The sequence below is a fragment of the Ptychodera flava genome, chromosome 14 (genome assembly GCF_041260155.1).
Source record: "Ptychodera flava strain L36383 chromosome 14, AS_Pfla_20210202, whole genome shotgun sequence".
In the NCBI taxonomy this organism is placed as follows: domain Eukaryota; kingdom Metazoa; phylum Hemichordata; class Enteropneusta; family Ptychoderidae; genus Ptychodera; species Ptychodera flava.
In genome coordinates this window covers 38,715,904-38,734,612 of record NC_091941.1, presented here as the reverse complement: position 1 = coordinate 38,734,612, position 18,709 = coordinate 38,715,904, and the positions used below count along the sequence as shown (strand labels likewise).

At 38.2% G+C, this 18,709-nt stretch overlaps 1 protein-coding gene across 1 annotated transcript in view; it reads right to left on the bottom strand.

The window, feature by feature from the left end:
- The window catches only part of LOC139150407 (sericin-2-like), a 44,183-nt gene extending 28,131 nt beyond the window's left edge, over nt 1-16,052 (bottom strand). Inside the window, exons 1-2 of the mRNA XM_070722757.1 lie at nt 15,957-16,052; nt 14,576-15,616 (exon numbers count right to left, since the gene is read on the bottom strand). Of these exons, the coding sequence (XP_070578858.1) occupies nt 14,576-15,303 (728 nt within the window). The 5' untranslated portion in view covers nt 15,304-15,616; nt 15,957-16,052. The remainder of the gene's footprint in view (nt 1-14,575; nt 15,617-15,956) is intronic.
- Between the last annotated feature and the right edge of the window lie 2,657 nt (nt 16,053-18,709).

The window sequence follows — 18,709 nt, the reverse complement described above, 5'->3', positions numbered from 1 at the left end:
ACACCTGTATACACGAAGTACAACAAGTTCACTGTTGCAAACGTATTCATTTCAGTGTTGACCAATCAGTCACAGACGTTTATTGATGGCTTTATTTTTAACAAATTAATGGTTTCCTCCAAGAATTTCAGAATAATGCTTTGTGGGAAGTTTCGAGATCATCTGAGGCCAACAGAATATTGCTCTGTATTTTATCAAACCTAGGTTGACGGGAAATTACATGCATTTTGCAGGGTAGGGTAATACAATGCGCGAGGTCGCACATTTTGCTAAGGTCACTTGTTTGATCTAAAGTCATTATGACATGGAAAAATTTAGAATACAATTCATGACTCACTCATTCATCCTACTCACATATTTTCAGATTACAAAGTCATCGAACGCTTTCTCCAACTCAATGGTATCCTTCAAGACAATGCCATCGCACTCTGTTGTCTTTTTAAATCTGTTTGTATGTGTTCCAATGCAAGTATAGTTCAGCTACGATATATAGCTTCATTCATGACAAGTTGACAATAAATTCACATGATTTGATTCTAGGTTGATTGTACTCAGTAATGCCTTGGATAGTCTGTATTTTGACGTGATTTTGAGTCTGTGATTTTGTAGCAAAAATATTTGAATAATCTCAGTGGCATTCACAACATTGTTTTACCAAAGTTTCGAGGCTGCTCAATCTATCTGTTTAATCTGGAAATAACAGAAATTTGATATTACCTCTGGAGCATATAAGTGCAGCAGATATCAGTACTGTATGTATAGACTGTATTTCATTTTGTGTTCACGGTCTCCCATGTATGGTTAAGGTGTATTTCTCAATTAGAAATTCGTTTTTCGCGTCGTTGTAAACTTTAATTACAAAACTTTCATTTATTCTTATGCAAATATTTGTATAATAATGCAATGTGTTGCTAACATTTATTCTTTATCATAGAGCACTTTCTTCATGTCTTTGAAAAATTTTAACAAAAGTTCCGTAGGTTAAGGCCTTTTATCGAATAATGAACTTTTATGATGTGAATTGATATTAACGCTGTGAAACTATGTACTCTTGTACTTGTCCCTCGATAGCTCCTGGGGTTTACATCTGACACGACGCAGCTGGGGTCAGGGACAGAGGCATCTCCTCTTTAACGCGCCGAGACCTATATAAACAGAGAAGAAATCTGAGGTTCTTTGTAATGTACACCGCCGCCCTAATGAACATGAACTGATAGATATCATATGTACTTTACCATCGACATAAACTAAGTTAATATTTTGCAAATCGAGGTTCACAACGACGAATACCAAACATTCTTCAGAATTTGGCAGAAGTCCCATTTCTACCAAACGAGACAATTGACTTTATCCGAATATTTCACAAGAGATGTAAAATAACTTTGTAGTGGGGAAGAAGATGAAAGGGTCGCGTGATGCCAGTTTTCATCTCAATTTTTCAAAGGTAATTATTTTATGGACGTCATATGTTGTAGTGCTCGGTCATATAAGACTCTCAAGTGCAGATGTGGTGAGATGATAGAGTAAACTTCATCGGGCCATTCTTCAGCGTCATACCGTCCCGTGAATATTGAGAAAAGAATATTATTGATGATGCCTAGTCAAAACAATCTGTATTCCTTGACTGTGACGATTTTAGGACCATAGGGAAATAATGTGAGTTTTGAATGGAAGTCGCTTTGAATGAAATGGCACTTAAACTTTCCGAGGTGTATCGTTAAGGGAAAAATTCACACTCTATCTCTATCATTGTGTATGTAAGCTTAAGCACGTGAGATCAACAGCATAACAATAACTTCGAACAGAGTGAAAGTGAATTCCTTCAATGCCACGGAACGAAATTACCGATTTCGAAATTGATTCTATTTGCGTTCGGACACTTTTGCTTTCTAGTTCACAAATGATAAGCCAGATTTAGTTTTACCGGGTGTACAGCAAAGTGACCCTTTGCCACCATCAGCATTCCGTACACTCAAAATCGACACGCAAAGTCTTGCTATTTGCGAAACCGACCTACTTTGCCAACCAGCTAGGTCTATGAGCATGAAGGACATGCACTGTTGAGCGCCGTAGGTCGTCTAAGTAAACTTGTTGTATCGAAATATTTTCACGCAGCGGCGAGCCACTTCGTTTTGTCAATATTTTCTGACAGCTCCCTGGCACGGTTCGCTGGCAGGATAACACATCGACAGACGCTGTACACATTCAAGCATTGGGAGAGGAGGACAGGGTATTTTTAGGAAACTTCTCTCTCTCTCTCTCTCTCTCTCTCTCTCTCTCTCTCTCTCTCTCTCTCTCTCTCTTATCTATCTATCTATCTATCTTTCTATCTCTGTCCGTCCGACTGTCTGTCTGTCTTTTTATCTGTCTATATATCTATCTGCCTGTCACCGTGTGTATTCATACATGGTCTTGCTTGTATTTGAGGGTAGACATGTGATATCAATCAGATTTTTCATTACGAACTTTGTCGCTCTGCCTTCGAAGATAAAATACTTCCCCGTTCTATGCGTATATCACCCAACACTTGAGAAATGAACGCCACTAATATGTTTGAATGAACGTGTCAACTCAACCAACATCGTTTCGTTGAAAGAATACCGACTGGAGTGTGACTGCTTGAACTGGACAGCAAATCAAACATGCGATGAACTGGAAAGTAAGATATTGCCTACAGTGTATTCTAAATATGCCATTGATCGGTCGTATATTGGGAAATGCTATGCACCGAAATGAACTGAATTCAATCTGATCAAGTTTTCAGAGCTGGTAAAATAAGACAGCTGATCATTTTTTCAAGAGTCACAGATCAACTGAACGTCGTCTTGAACTAAAATGTTATCTTGTTGACCTTTGAATTTCACTTCTAAGATCATGGTTATGCCGGCAATCAGACATAGTTAACCTTGTAGGTAATGCCGGGGATGGCACCCTTGAGATTCAGAGCTGAACTGTTTCGATAGGAGGGATAGGCAATATGTAAAATCACGCCGTTGGAGAGAATGAGAGTGGCAGGTTTCTACTTACTCTGCGATAATTCTACCATCGGCCATCTTCTTAATGTATCCGTTCAGTGGCATTATAGTGTTCGTATTCAATAAATTGCATTCCATTTTGTGTCCCAATACGGTGGATAAAGTACGATTTGAAATGAAAGTATTCCACGAGATGGACGATTTCTTCTTTGTTAGATGTGGTATAGTTTGGGCATCAACCCAACAGAACACCTAGATACAAGCAGGAACACGTTCCTCGAAGCAATGCCTACATGAATTCACGGCAACGACTTCAGTATTGCCGGTGTTCTTAATCAACAAGAGCGCATGCGTGTCTTCTTTCCATTCAGAAGTTTCTCTTACACTGACCAATGAAATTGGAGTATGGCATATATTTTAACAATTTACTACGAACGTGAATGACGTAGGCACAACATGAACCGCACAGTTGAGAAGGCATAGACGGATAAGGACGTTAATTATGTCAAAAAGTGAAAAAGTTCATTTAAGTTATGGTGCATATGCGTTGTAATTGTAATTGTAATTAACTATATTTCCTCTTTGCGCAAGAATGTAAACAATTTAAACATCAGGAAAACCATCAGACAGTAAACTTTAGGAGACCGCTATTTTACAGTGTCATATTTCCCAGTCATTCCGTTTTATGATAGTAAGTGGGCGTTTGGATGGAAATGGCTTTTTAAAGTGTTGGTCTCTGTTTTGTCGCGGTCCGCAGATGGCTCTATCAACGATTTCAAGCAAATTGAAAGCATTCTTTGGCTAAGTCTGATCTTTATTGGAAAAAAAAATTCAAGACACCGTATCCTGATTTCGGAAGTGCATATAAATATGCCTTTAAGATATGAAAGATGTAATTTTTACGATTGAGAAAATGTCGATTGCACATCTCTCAAACTTGTTCTAGCTATTGCGATATTTCTCTTGTACCAATACAGATAGAAACTTGATCCAAGAATGACGATATCGCACACCAACATTAGAGAGTGCGTACAACGACACTGCATAGAGAAGACATACGTCATTGTATTGGTATAGTCAATAGCCATTGAGATCTCCCATAGCGCTTTGCTTTCTGTAATTAACATTCCCAACTCTGACTAGTCGATGTTGGAATCTGCAGCTAGATAGCCCTAGGGCTTACAACGACGTTCTACCGCAGGTCAGCACTCAATATGATTTGACATGATTTTGACCTTATAAAAGGTCAGAGATGACGATGGTGAAACAACGTTTTCTTTATGAGCGGTACAGCCAACCGATTCTTTATTGAAGAGTACACATATCCTCGAGATGTAACAGTACATTTCACACCGAACTGGTGACAAAAATAAAGCTATTCGTAGCGATACTGCGTCTTAATAAAGTAACTAATGTGGCTCTAGGTTCTCGAAAGAAGAATTTCATTTTCATATCTGTCGTACCGGCGATATGCAGTTGTATGAAAACTTACTAGAATGCCGGTCTTGAAGAATATTTTCACCATAATTTGGCATGAGTTATAAATATTATTTGATGACGTAACTTTCCCCCATATAGCTATTGAATAGAGCTCATGTCATCAGAAAGGCTGTAGAGATCCATGATACGTCAATGTTAGATTGGATCATAATGATTAAATTGAATGTAGAGACAAAATATACATCAACGATACAAAATATGCTCCTCAAGGTGGGGAGTTATTTTCCTCTTATCGCCACTATTTTTGTTAATATTTTGATCTTTGATTGTTCTTCCTTTCAGTGCGTGCATTCAAGATACATTATAGTTGTAGATTTATAAGTGGCGGTACCACTTGTACTATCACTGTAGTCAATACTTCAACATAATACATGGTAGTTCCTATCTCATTCATGGTAGTTTCTATCTTAAACATGGTAGTTCCTATCTCCTACATGGTAGTCCATACATAGTAGTTCGTTTCTCCATACATGGTAGTTCCTGTCTCATACATGGTAGTTCATGTCTCCATACATGGTAGTTCCTATCTCATACATGGTAGTTCCAATCTCATACATGGTAGTTCCTGTCTCATACATGGTAGTTCCTATCTCATACATGGTAGTTCCTATCTCATACATGGTAGTTCCTGTCTCATACATGGTAGTTCCTGTCTCATACATGGTAGTTCCTGTCTCCATACATGGTAGTTCCTGTCTCATATATGGTAGTTCCTGTCTCAATACATGGTAGTTCCTGTCTCATACATGGTAGTTCCTGTCCCATACATGGTAGTTCCTATCTCATACATGGTAGTTCCTATCCCATACATGGTAGTTCCTATCTCATAGATGATAGTTCATGTCCCATACGTGGTAGTTCCTATCCCATACACGGTAGTTCCTGTCTCATACATGGTAGTTCCTATCCCATACATGGTAGTTCCTATCTCATACATGGTAGTTCCTGTCTCATACATGGTTAACGATGCGGATAGAGCGTCTTACTATAGATGACAGAGTTCAATGTACCGTAACTTGAAACTTTTCACCCTGACAGTAAGTTCATAATGCGATGGACAATAGAACGCTATCCCGACTTAGTTGGAAGTCGTACTGTTCAGCATGGATTGGTTTTGAAACTATCTTCAGATGATGTCAACTCGTGTATTTATTTCCAGACCTCATCGTGTTTTCTCACAAATATCATGAATGGATTTCAAAGCACTGTGGCCATAATGAGAGTGTCGTCTTACGAAACTTGGTATGAGATTCCATGCAACTACAGGACACATGAGGACAATGGCCTTTTAAATATTCAATAGTCCATTTAAAATTCTTGGGTATTCTGTCTGTTCTGAATAATGTTATGTTATTATATGGAGATTGTCAAATTGTATATTATACAAGAAACTGCTCTTTAAGGAGTCGCTCTGTGAATATATATATATATATATATATATATATATATATATATATATATATATATATATATATCGAAGTATACAGATGTCCTCGAGGGAAATTACAGTGCTCAATGCAAAAAGCAGAGCGTTATAAATAAACAGATTACTTCAAGTACAAAGTAATGAAATCTATTACTTAAGTTTCATGCATTTTGCAATCCTCAGATAGAGTGAAAGGATTTCTAGCTCGACACTCTTACATATAGTATTGGGACGAACCATTCTATTTGTAGGTAGTGTTAAAATTCGATAAATAATATTTGTTTTGGTGGCGACATTTTGAAACCAACTCAGAGCGTTTGTTTAACAGTGTAGATTTGTCAGCATTGATAATGTGCTGACAAATCTACACTGTTAAACAAACGCTCTGAGTTGGTTTCAAAATGTCGCCACCAAAACAATATTATTTATCGAATTTTAACACTACCTACAAATAGAATGGTTCGTCCCATACTATATGTAAGAGTGTCGAGCTAGAAATCCTTTCACTCTATCTGAGGATTGCAAGATGCATGAAACTTAAGTAATAGATTTCATTACTTTGTACTGGAAGTAATCTGTTTATTTATATATATATATATATATATATATATATATATATATATATATATATATATATATATATATATATATATGTATATATATGTGTGTGTGTGTGTGTGTGTGTGTGTGTATATATGTGTGTGTATGTATGTATGTATGTATGTATGTATGTATGTATGTATGTATGTATGTATGTTTGTATGTATGTATGTATGTATGTATGTATGTATGTATGTATGTATGTATGTATGTATGTATGTGTGTATCTGTACGAACGTTTGTATAGGCAGGTGTCGATTGCCTTCTTATATGCTTCCATGTAAAACGTGACCATTACAAGGTATGGGACGAATGATTTGTGCCAAGTTGCAAGAGTCAGCAATGTTGGCATCTGTTGCAGTGTGTTCTCGTCATCGTTGTTGAAATTCCGATGTGAGGACGTCAGGTACCCGGGGATCACTGTTTTTATTCGACACCATTTTCGCAAATTGTAATGCCTTGGGTTGACATTTGGAGAGCAGTATCAATATCACGTCTTGAATATTTCAAAACTCCACGGACACGCCCTGTGGATTTTATATTTACTTTCTTTTCCCCGAGATTAACGTGACCTTGTGATTTTTCGGACAATTGGGAGTAATTATTGACATTGAGATGTGTGGTGTAAGGACACAACTAGTCTCTTGCAGTTGGACACGTTTTCTGTACGTACTTATAACTCACACCGCTTGACTTCATCATACTTTGCGATATTTTCAGTCTTGAAATGGCATTCATGCCTCTGCGGTGTTCTCAATTGATAAACGTCTCAGGCTGTCGCCGTCTAAGTCGGCCAAGTACCCTTATCACGGACATAGTCTGAAATACAGACGGAAAAACATGTCCCCACGTTTCCTGGTGAACAGTGTTCTCCTCTTCGTACTGAATGGGCATACTAGCTACATGTGTGGGCGCTCTTTCTCCAAAGACTTTGCACTTTCACCTTCAAACATTTAACTGTGCCGACAGTAAAAGACAGCGTTGAACCAAATTGCAAACTCAAACTGCGCTGTGATCATCGCAGGTCGATTTGAGTATATGACTCGAAAGGAAAGCAGAAACGGAAGTCTCTCTTCATGAAATGGCAATTAAAATAGTAATACGAGCAAGTAATGTATTCTTGAGTATTATTAAGCTTACTTGAAAGATTTATAAGGAAAACGAGTTGTATTTAAAATTTGGAATAATACGTCACCATAAGTATAACCTTGCAAAGCCAGTGACGTCACCTTTGTAGGGATGCAAAACGAGTGAAATGCATCATTCTATAGCAAAAACAATGATATATCAGAAAATAAAAATTAATATAATCATTATGGTAATCATATTGCATAGTATTACAGCTATGTATTATCTGATGACAGTGTCTAAACAAAACTCAAGCAGATGTTTTGATACCATTTCAATGAGATTTGACGCGAGATTCGTCTGGGTTACTCATGTAAAATTGTAAATTGCGTGACCTAAGTGTTAATGGAACGACAGCAATGCCATGACTCCCAATAACTGCTCTATCACACGGCGGCCTGTCAGAGTTTACAGCAACGCGTCAGACAGGAACGCAAGGAGTCGTTCTATCAAACAGCCGCTTCTTTTGAAGTACAGAGTAGATCGAGTAGCGTTTCAAAGTTATGATGATATCCATTGATCGGGCGGTGGAATTAATTTGTAGCAGAGGAAACACTAAACGGGGACAGACATACGCTTGTGTATCATCGTCTCATTCTTTCGAGAATTTTCATGTCTTCCAGCGGTAATTCTACGTCCATCGGTGGATATAAGTATGGTTGACCTAAAACTGAGGAAAGGGATGGTGGTATGCGACGAGACTACGTTGAAAAGTTGCTAACCTAGTTTAAGATTTGCACGTTGAAAGTATCACTTTTAGTAAGTACAAACATTAAACTAAAGTAGAGAAATCACTCAAGAAATCTCATCTTTGAAAGTAAGTTATGCGTACAATAATGATTGTGCACAAGTCTTTCACATTTCTGTACAATGTGCTACCATGCGTGTTGAGCAGAATATTCTCCTACAGGTTCAACCGCACAGACATACTTCACCAGAATGATCTGGCAAACCCGATCATATTCTAATAAAATCTGAAAGTGTATACATGCACAGCTGCGGACTATTTTATAGTATTAGTATGATATTCTTTCAATAGCCGTGTACCAAGGTTTAACACATGGTATGAAAACGCCCATAACCGACCAAACTGGTCAAAAGTTGTACTATATCCGACATGAACATTTAAAGTTGACTTTATAAAGCGTGATTACTTATAATTGGATTATCTTTATCTTTAATCCGATTCTAGGCTTATAGTTATCAGAAGACAGGCTTTATATTGACCTTCAATTCAAACATCACAGTTATTGCCTTTACTTTCCGTTTTACTCGCTGAGTTGGTGGTTGAGTTTTAAATATTAAAAAATCGTTCTTTTCAACGAAACCAAATTTCTGACTGTCCAGGAACATTGTTTTAGGTTTTATACAAAGTACAATGCCATATCTAATACGATATCTCGACAATTCATCTGGAGATTCGTACTCCCCAATTAAAAATGTATCACATTCAAAATCATATATAGAATACCATGAGGAAAATTTACTGTTAATCAAACGATACCATCTCCTATAAGTTAAAAGGTCGGTATTATTTTCCTCAGAGGATCGACAATAGACGCACGTCATGGATGACCCGGATGTCTAAAGGTTGCGTGCGTTGATCAAACTCGCAGCATGCATGACGATACAAACTGCTTATAAAGCTTAAAGTCTTTCAGACCTTTGAAGGATTGTCTTAGGAATCGGGCACATTGTTGACAAGCTGTGATGACAGGCGTTAGTTGGGTGTAAAGAGGATTTAAATATCAATTATCTTCTTGTGATGGCGATCATTTCGGAGTACGATTCAAGATAAACGCTTCTGACACGATCGAGGAAACGTGACGTTTGCAAATTGTCTTGCCGTTTCCTAGACAAATTACCGTTACCAATGTCAAGAGTAATAGAAGGTGACAAGGCAGCTTGAACACAGACATGACATAAAGAAAGTGAACCAATCAGAACGGAAGAATGTTTCGCTTATAACGACATGACAGGTGTATAGTTTACGTGGTGATGATTGTATATTCAACATGGACAACATCATACTACTTATGGGTCGATACCATTATGTTTACGAATATTCCCATGCTACGATAAATGAAAAATCTTCCCAAATTTATGCCTATTCGGCACATATTGATCTACGCATATCAGTAGCTCTTGCCATGCTTATGCAGGAATGATTACTATTTCCAAACTTAAAGGGAGGCGGTCGTCGGAACTCTGCTCAAAGGTTGCCAGTGACCCCTACGACCAATTCAAACACTCTATAGGGTAGCTGGCGATTGATGAAAGTCATGTTTGTTAACAGATATGTTTACGTGATGCATCTATCATGCATGAAATACATGGTTTGTAAACAAGAAAGTTGCACACGCGCAGTTCCGACGAACGCCTCCCTTTAAGAAACTCTCCATCATGACTTTACGAACAAATAAATCGTGTTCTGGCTCGAATAATTAAACCCTTTGATATGTTGACATTAGATTAATTGGTATTTAAATAGCAAGAATATTTCACGTTCGACGAATTTTTATATAAGAATACGAAATTCTTAGTTTTTATGTCTGGGTACATTTTTGAAACTTTCAGCATAATAGTTTGGAAAATTATTTGTTGGTAAGTATATTTTTTCCCACAGAAATGTTTGATTCAGTGGCACTATATGGAGGTAGGTAGGTGTTTGTTGACTTAGCGATATTACAATCACACTTTCGACTTTTCAAAGCCGGTCTTCGTCGTCCCCTAAATTCAAAATTTATGATAATTTCAACATGTAGTCGGTAATTTCTTCATCAGAAAAACAGAAAAACAGAAAAACAGAAAAAACAGAAAAACAAAAACAAATTTTCAGCATTTGATATGTGGCAACTAAACCTACTGATTGACAAATATTAGTACCCGACAGAGATGCCTAATATGTTCACACAGTGTAAATGTGAATATCTTCTTTCTTTCTTTCTCCGTATGATGGCACTCTTCATCTGAATATTTCCACAACCTACCTATTTACTCGTTCAGCAAAAGTTACACAGGCACTGTCAATCAAAGCGCTACGTATATGCTGCAAATGCACGTTGCCTTAACGCCATGTGCGACGCCCACACATTCCAAAATAGCATCTTCATGAGTAAGTTGTTGCTCCTCTCTCACAAGTTATGCAGCGGTATGACACGGAAAGTAAGAGTGAAAATTTTGTGCGGTCCACTGTCGCGACAACTTCATAAGACGTTGGTCTGTACTGTATCTTGGGGATTATAGGTCTACCTGTCAGCAAGACTGGGCTGTTCCACTTCATTCAAACTGTATAAGTGTAATGTCTTGTCAACATTAGGTGAGTTTCGTCTGTTGGAATGATTTTGCAAGGTTTTAAACGACAGGAATCGACAGAGAATCGGTTTGTATATCTGAGGTTTGATCGTCACACTTGATATTTGTCATCCTATAATTGTTTGAGAAACACCTAGATGAATGATATAATACATGTTATCATGATTCCTCTTAATTCTCGTTTTCACAAATTGACTCGGCAACTCATAGCGCTAACACGTGCAATCGCACGGAGACCAAGGTTTACAGTGAAACGTTTTAGGAAACATGAATATACCTGATTAGAATTCAGCATCTTTCGTTCTGCAGTGATTGTCACCAAAGTAATTTGTAAACGTTGTAGAAACGAATGAAGTTCAGACGATGTGTCTTTGGTGTTTTACAGACCAAATCATGTATGCTTCCACTAGGCTTTAGGCATTACACTATTTTACACTTATATTTTCAGGCAGTCAGGATAAATAATTATCCATTTCCAAAGAGTCAAATCATGCAATAACACTAATTCTTATTTTGACTTTCTTTTCCACTATATGCTGACTAAGCATTTCTTAATGTATTTGTTTTGCTTTTGATTCGATTCCGAAATAAATTCTCCTACGTAGCTGATTAGTTTCACTTTCAAACATTCACAGAAAATGCAAATTAGTTAATTGGCAAGACTAACTGATGCGCAAAGACACGCTTCTAACAGTTCTCACGTATTTTTAAGACATTAAGGGTTACTGTCAAAATATGGGTAATTATTAAAATTGTACAAATAGCTGCAAAGTTCCTGGCATAGATGTGAAATGACATAAACATGATTTTGGACAACCTGAGACAGTGTTCAACAATCACTGAGACTGCATAAAGGAGACCAGATATTCGAGTCATTATGGTGAAGACATCGAAAACTGCCCTGAAGGCTCACCAGGCCCAGCAAAACATTGCCCCTCTGGCTAACTGACGGCACGTTCAACTAGTTATCTGCCAATCAAGTACAGCTAATGAGGGGACGACAGGATAATTCACAGGGCCTTGCCTCGATTATGACAAACAGTTATTCAGAGGGCGCTGCTCCATGACTCTGATTAGGAATCCTACCGTTGCTTCTATTCCAATGTTGGCAACAGACAATATACCTTATTGGGTTGATGTACATTGTTTTAGACATAAAATACATCAAATACGCAAATGACAAAATAGATCAAAATGCATGATGGCAAGTTGCGAACTTCGGGAAAAGAGTAGCAGCATAACTTGAATCATGTTAATCACTTACATGGTCTACTGAGAATGCCCACCCCGCCTCGCAAGTATGGTATACTGTATAACAATGTGCCGAGGGTGGATTCTCTGGTATCAAACGCTTGTGGTCAATAAGCTGTGAGAGTTGAATTAATAACTACAACCCACTCACCAAAAGGTAACTTTAACATCGTCTATGTTGTCGACATTGAAAGACCAAAATTTTCGGTCGGGTGAGTTTCATGAGCGACCAGATAACTGGAGGATCGATCGAGGATTGCAAACGAATAGTACATACTTTGCTTATTTCGTCGCTCTCCAAAATAATTAGTAAAATTGTCTAACTTTTCACACACATGTGATCGTTCAACAGCGCCATCCTTGCACAATCCCCTCGGGGGATATATACATGTATGAAGTGACGTAATATTGCATAATCATCTGATAATAAGATTTAATCTGTTATGCTGTTATATTCTTACAACCTCCTCAAATGGGTTTAATCAGTTTAATACTTCCAAAGGAATGCTGACAATTTCCTATCAGTTCATGCTTTCAAGTACCTCTCTGATAGTTGGCTGACCTGATCTCTCTCTTCTTCGATCTCTGCGTTTATCAAAGTGGTTTTTACTCAGAAATTAAGACTAAATGCAGACGATATCAAATATCTTAAGATTTGTAATAATTTGGCAAGATCATGAAATTATAAAACCCGGGTAAAATGATATCGCAGTTGGAAAGAGGCGCTATTCCAGTATAAAGTTAGCTGTCAATGATAAGTTTCATTTGTCCTAGTTCTATGATATCACTATGGTATTTGAACTATGTCTATGGTCCGAGAGTTCACCACGAAGAGAAAATATCACATTACTTTCTCAAGGACAATACGGTGACAATGTTGATCTCTATTTGATCGAATATGAAGAATAATTAATCGTTTGAATGGTTCAGTGCAAGTTTAATATTTTGCATGGTAAACACTGAAAATGACAGTCCAAAATTTTAGTTCAAATATAGTTGCTCCGGCGAATTTATAGACTTTCCTTTACTTTACATTCAAGAACAAAGTCATTTACTCTGAATTGTTGTCTAAACGAAACGAAACGAAACTGCTCATTTTCTTTAAACATGTAGAGTTTCTATTTCTCGCATAAACTGCACAATTTGAAAGAATTGAGCGGTGATGCTTGTATTTTACCCGAAATTGTGTGTTTCATACTTCTACTGAGGATCGTGTTGCATAACGTCTCTCATGTAACAATTAGCTCCTTGGCGACTTGGTCACGGTGCCAGGTGTTTTTCGCACAGCCAAATACGTCTGGTTGACGATGTATTGATTTTCTGCGAGTGACCAGGTCACACGCGGACATATTTGATACTATTTTTGTAATCCTCATATGTTGTGTATGGTTCCGAACACAATGCTTGCAGTCATCTCTGACTTTGAATACACTGTTGTGTTGGAGACGACGTTCGACTCAACATGGTTATGTGAAGTACTGTAGGGACAGTAAAGTACACAGTGCTCTAATTAGTCGTGATCGAGCTCTGTTGGTGTTTCGGAGACTTTTGAGTCTGGGATTAAGACATTCATAGAGTATGATGTCGAGCCTTGCCATGCCGCAAATATGTACTCAACCTAGGGTCGGTGTCCCGGGTCGGTGTAAAGTGGAAGTATGTCGCATGTACACACAGCTCAATTAGTAGAATAGCTCAAACAAGGCATGAATGAGGAATTTACTTGATGTAACTGTCGACTAATCTCACTCTAGCACGATAACTGTATGCAAAAAATAGCCGAAGAGAGATAGTGCCTCGTCGTAGAAAGATATGCACTATGAATCACACTTCCATGACCTGAAAGGTCAACTCATGCAACAGCAGCGTATGAAGACTTCGATGCCGGCCACTGCACTGCAGACAGACTGCACACGTTTTTTAGCCGCCATCATGGCATACAATGCGTCAGCGACTGACCGGATTTCTACAACGCCAAGACATTTCACTTTGCAAGCTACTTTGTATAAAGGGGTGATCATGGTCTAATGAGCAAATAACTGGAGAGGAAAAGAATGGCATATGTTTTACTGTTGGGTAAAGGCCATTCTTGATAAAATGGAAATGCTCATTCAATGCATAATGTATATCATATCCGTTGACAGATCCGTCCTTCACATGTTTTCTTCCTCACGTACAGTTCATGGTTTTCGATTTCAGCTGATATTGATCGACAATTATTATTCTGCTGAAATTCAAGGACGTCAATACAATCTTAAGGATTTCTCGACGAATACAATGCACAAAAGCTTCACAAAAGTTGCTGGCATGGTGGCCGCCAAACTGGGCACTGTCATGATAATGGCAAAGTGTGTGTGAGGTTTAGATTTAAGATTCTACTTACTCTCCGACCCATCGGCCGTCTTTTGCTACATGATGAACTTTTCCGGTATCATCTGGTGACGGGTTACGGTTTTTGGACTTCTTCACTTCCTGACTGCTGGTCTTCTCCTCGGGACTCGGTTTGACTAGACTAGCTGTCGAAGAATCGCTGGTATTTTCTATGTTATCTTCGTAACCATTCTGAGAACTTGTAGCTGAACTGACCGATGCGGCAGAGAGGTCAAGTTTCTCTATTTCTTTGTCGAAGTTCAACGTCTTCGGGGTTGACATCAGTGGACTGAGTGGCCGACGATCAAACTCAGCAAAGCGTTTGCTCAGACCTGGGGAAGACAGCGGACTGTAGTGGGGACTAAGAGGTGATTTTGGGCCGGGACTGTAAAGAGGACTGCGAGGCGATTGTGGACCAGGACTTGTGACCCTACCCGGAGTACTGTAGGATGAAGCTGAATTCAGATAACTTCGTGGTGAACGAGGACTGTAGCTTGAAGTGCGACTTGGAGACGGGTGTTCACAAACACACGGTCTTGGAGAACTGTAACTTGACCAAGAAGAATCGGAGTTTAGTGGACTGTACGAAGAGGACGATGCGGGACTTCGCTTGTAGTCACTTCCAAGACTGACACGATCCAGTCTTCCAAGCCGTCCACTTCCATAACGACTGCCAGTTCCATAACTGGACCTCGACGAATAGTCCGAATTTCTCGAGGAATACGGGGAAGTCGAATACATAGCTAAGTTCAGTAGGTTTCCCTTTGTGTTCACGGAAGCAGCATTATTTGGTCCAACTCACTCTGGACGTGTGCAGGTCAATGGACTTCACTAGATTCCACCGTTGAATTTATGTCACACGATACTTGATGCACAGCAGCGCTTGCCAGCAACGTCTGACCGCAGTGAAGGGCTTCCTTCTTCGATTTCTCACGCCCTCCACTGTGTACTGTTGTAAATACAGTGACTGTGACGTGTTGCAGCTTTGTTGAGATATCGACGATAATGGGCATTGCCAAAAGACACTGTTATTGTTTAGGCCGTCCATTGGTATCTGTACAAAAGAGGATTTCTGTTTCATTATATAGGTCACCAAACACGTTTTTCTAATAACTATGTACAGTATATAGATTTGGGTTTAGTATTCAGGTCTCGAAATTCCACAGCGTAGACCGAGTGAAAAGGAGGGTGAATGAGTTTGTTTACTGCGTGTGTAGATACCGTTACATTAATTGACAGTAGCTACCATTCAATTGCTCCTTGCCGGCGTTCTATAGTTTATCGTTACGCTTTAAATTTACCTAGGTGTGCAATACCAATATCAAGGACATGAAAAACCAAACTTTGTATTACAAATATTTTTGAACTGTATCTATGAATCGAAAAATACTCACTTCATGCTCCATAAATCTCCGAACAGTTTTCGTAGATGACAAGTAGGAACCAATAAAACCAACCATCAGATCATGCAGAAAGTTTAAGAAATGACATTGACATGCATGCAATACACGCTAACACACAGGCACACACACGTAATGTAGAGAGAGAGAGAGAGAGAGAGAGAGAGAGAGAGAGAGAGAGAGAGAGAGAGAGAGAGAGAGAGAGAGAGAGTCACTATTAGAATGAGCGCCAATCATATTTGTTGTTTGTATGGAAAAGGCCATCCATTAAGTATATGCTTGAAAAGATTCGATTAAGTTTCATTTGCTGACAACACCCGCGCGCTTATGATTGGTATCTATTCTCTTTAATTTTAGGACTGAAAAGTAAAGCTGTCTTGTCTCTAGTATCATATCGTTTAACTGTCGTGATAAGTTTCTTAACTCAATCAATTAAAGTGGGTCGTATCTTCTTGAACATTTATGTTCAAGTACCCTATGTTGTTGAACGTGTTGTCAAGGCATTACTATGTATACAGCTTGTTTCTATTTTCAATATCACGTAGCTGCTTGACGCAACTGCGTTGGTATTCTGAGAAGTTGTGTTCTAGATGTGATTGAAATCCATGTGGGGTAAACCAATAGTCGATAGCTGTACCTGGAGATGCGATATGTGTTCAAAGGGAGTATTTCAAACTCTTCGCAGGTATTCATTACAGGACGTCATTCAATTACTGGTTATAGTAAACTCATCCACTTAATTTACTGTTAACTACAGTTTTTACAATTTTCTCATAAGAGTTCTAAATATCAACATTTAAGAGAAAAAAGTTTTATCGTCAATGCTGAGAGTCAGCACGACTGTGTTTTAAATTTTACAGTTGCAATGTCAATACCGCATTGGTTGTTATATTTCTTTTCATGGAACAGAAATCAAACCACATTCCGCTGCATTATGAACAGAAATATATCTGATGAAATTCATACTCACCACTGCTGTTATCAAACTTTTACTTGCATTCAAGTTTATTCTATGTGAATGCGTCTGACGTAAATGACAACAATACTCTACTCAGAGAATGAGCCAGGCTGTCAAGGGTGCTGAAACGTGTTATGCAATGTCCAAAACAAAAGAGACAAAATGTGTGCACAATTTCGTTTCTGCTCTTTTGCACCGTGCATCAATGACAAACTCTTGAGCGATTGGAATTGCTAACGTTAATGTTATAGTATCCGTTGCGAAAAGGTTAAAAGCGGCTTGTGCACCTCCGTTATGATCTCCAATACAGTTCAGTCAGGTCACACCCCAATATTGTCTGTCTTTGAAAAGTGTACGATCAGTTTCCGAGAAGAATTTTACCAAAATGATAAATATCCCCTAAAATCCAAACTTCATTACGATACAAAGAAAAGGAAATGGTGTCATCATATAGGTACTTACGAAGGTTAGTTCTAAATGAATCACACGAGACGTTCTTAGAAAATCAGTTTCGGTCAAGAACAAGGTGAAAATTCTGCAATTTTGAATTCTAATTATAATAAAATGATTTCATCTTAGAATAACCCTCAAAGAAATCTATGGTTATCAGGAAGGAGGCTTCTTAACAAAAGATTCTGTATCACAAATGAGGAAAAAATCCCGAAAAGTACATGATATTTCAGTTTCATCACAACTTTACCAAACCTGAAAAAACTTACCACAATTAACCTGTAACCAGTTAATTCAGACAAAACTATTACAAGAATTACCTTGTTCCTAACTTTAAAGTTCATTGTAATTTCTGTAAAATTACATCGACGGACCAAATTGAAAGTTTATTAAAGAGAAGTGCATGCACAGAATAATTTGGACACTGATGTTTGGTGATAGAATCATTGTAAGGGGGAAACGAAATCAAATTGTACATGTATTTGTGGTTTGATGACGTAAACATTGTATCCATGGCTTTAATAGCACTGATCGCAAATGACATCATGTTTTTGCATAAATAAATATTTCTCTGCATTTTCCGCATAAACGACAAAACTAAAACCTGCTAGCGTTACAATGGTTACTAAAAGTCACACTAGTTCGTGGTATTTTATGGCTCAGACTACAAGCTGCAACAACAGCCGCGCATGCAACAACAAAGTTTGTCCGAATTTTCGGCAGCGTTGTCCGAGACTCGCGCGCGTGCAGCTATATTTAGTAACAAACCTGAAATCGCGATTCAGTTTTTAAGTAATATTTTGACAGCCACTGGTGTGAACTAATAAAGTCTCTGCTATTGTAAATTTGTTCTGAACACAAACATTCTAAACAATATCGAACATATCGACTGTTCACTAATAGGGTTTGTGAACCATACAGAATTTATGCCATACCCTGAATTATACTATGAAAGCTCGTGCATGCAAATTCTGATTGCTTCAGTTGCGAAAAAGAACCGTATTATTCGTTATGTGCCATGGTTGGACCACTACAGATGGTACGCTGCTAGCTAGCATTACTGAAGTATTGGGTGGCCGGACAGCCTTTTAACATTCATTCACTAGTACTTTTGGTTGGGAGAGCAACAATTAGTGTCAAATAAGCAGAGAGTACACAACCTGTAATATTTCATAATATCATTGCGATATTTCAATCCAACTTTTTGTGAAACCGTACTTTACTTTAAAACATTTTTTAACACATCATCGCCAACTGACTTAAAACAGTATGCCTTGTTTTCATGCTATTAATATTTTCTCAAAATGAAATCGAAATATCACTAAATTCCACCACATCG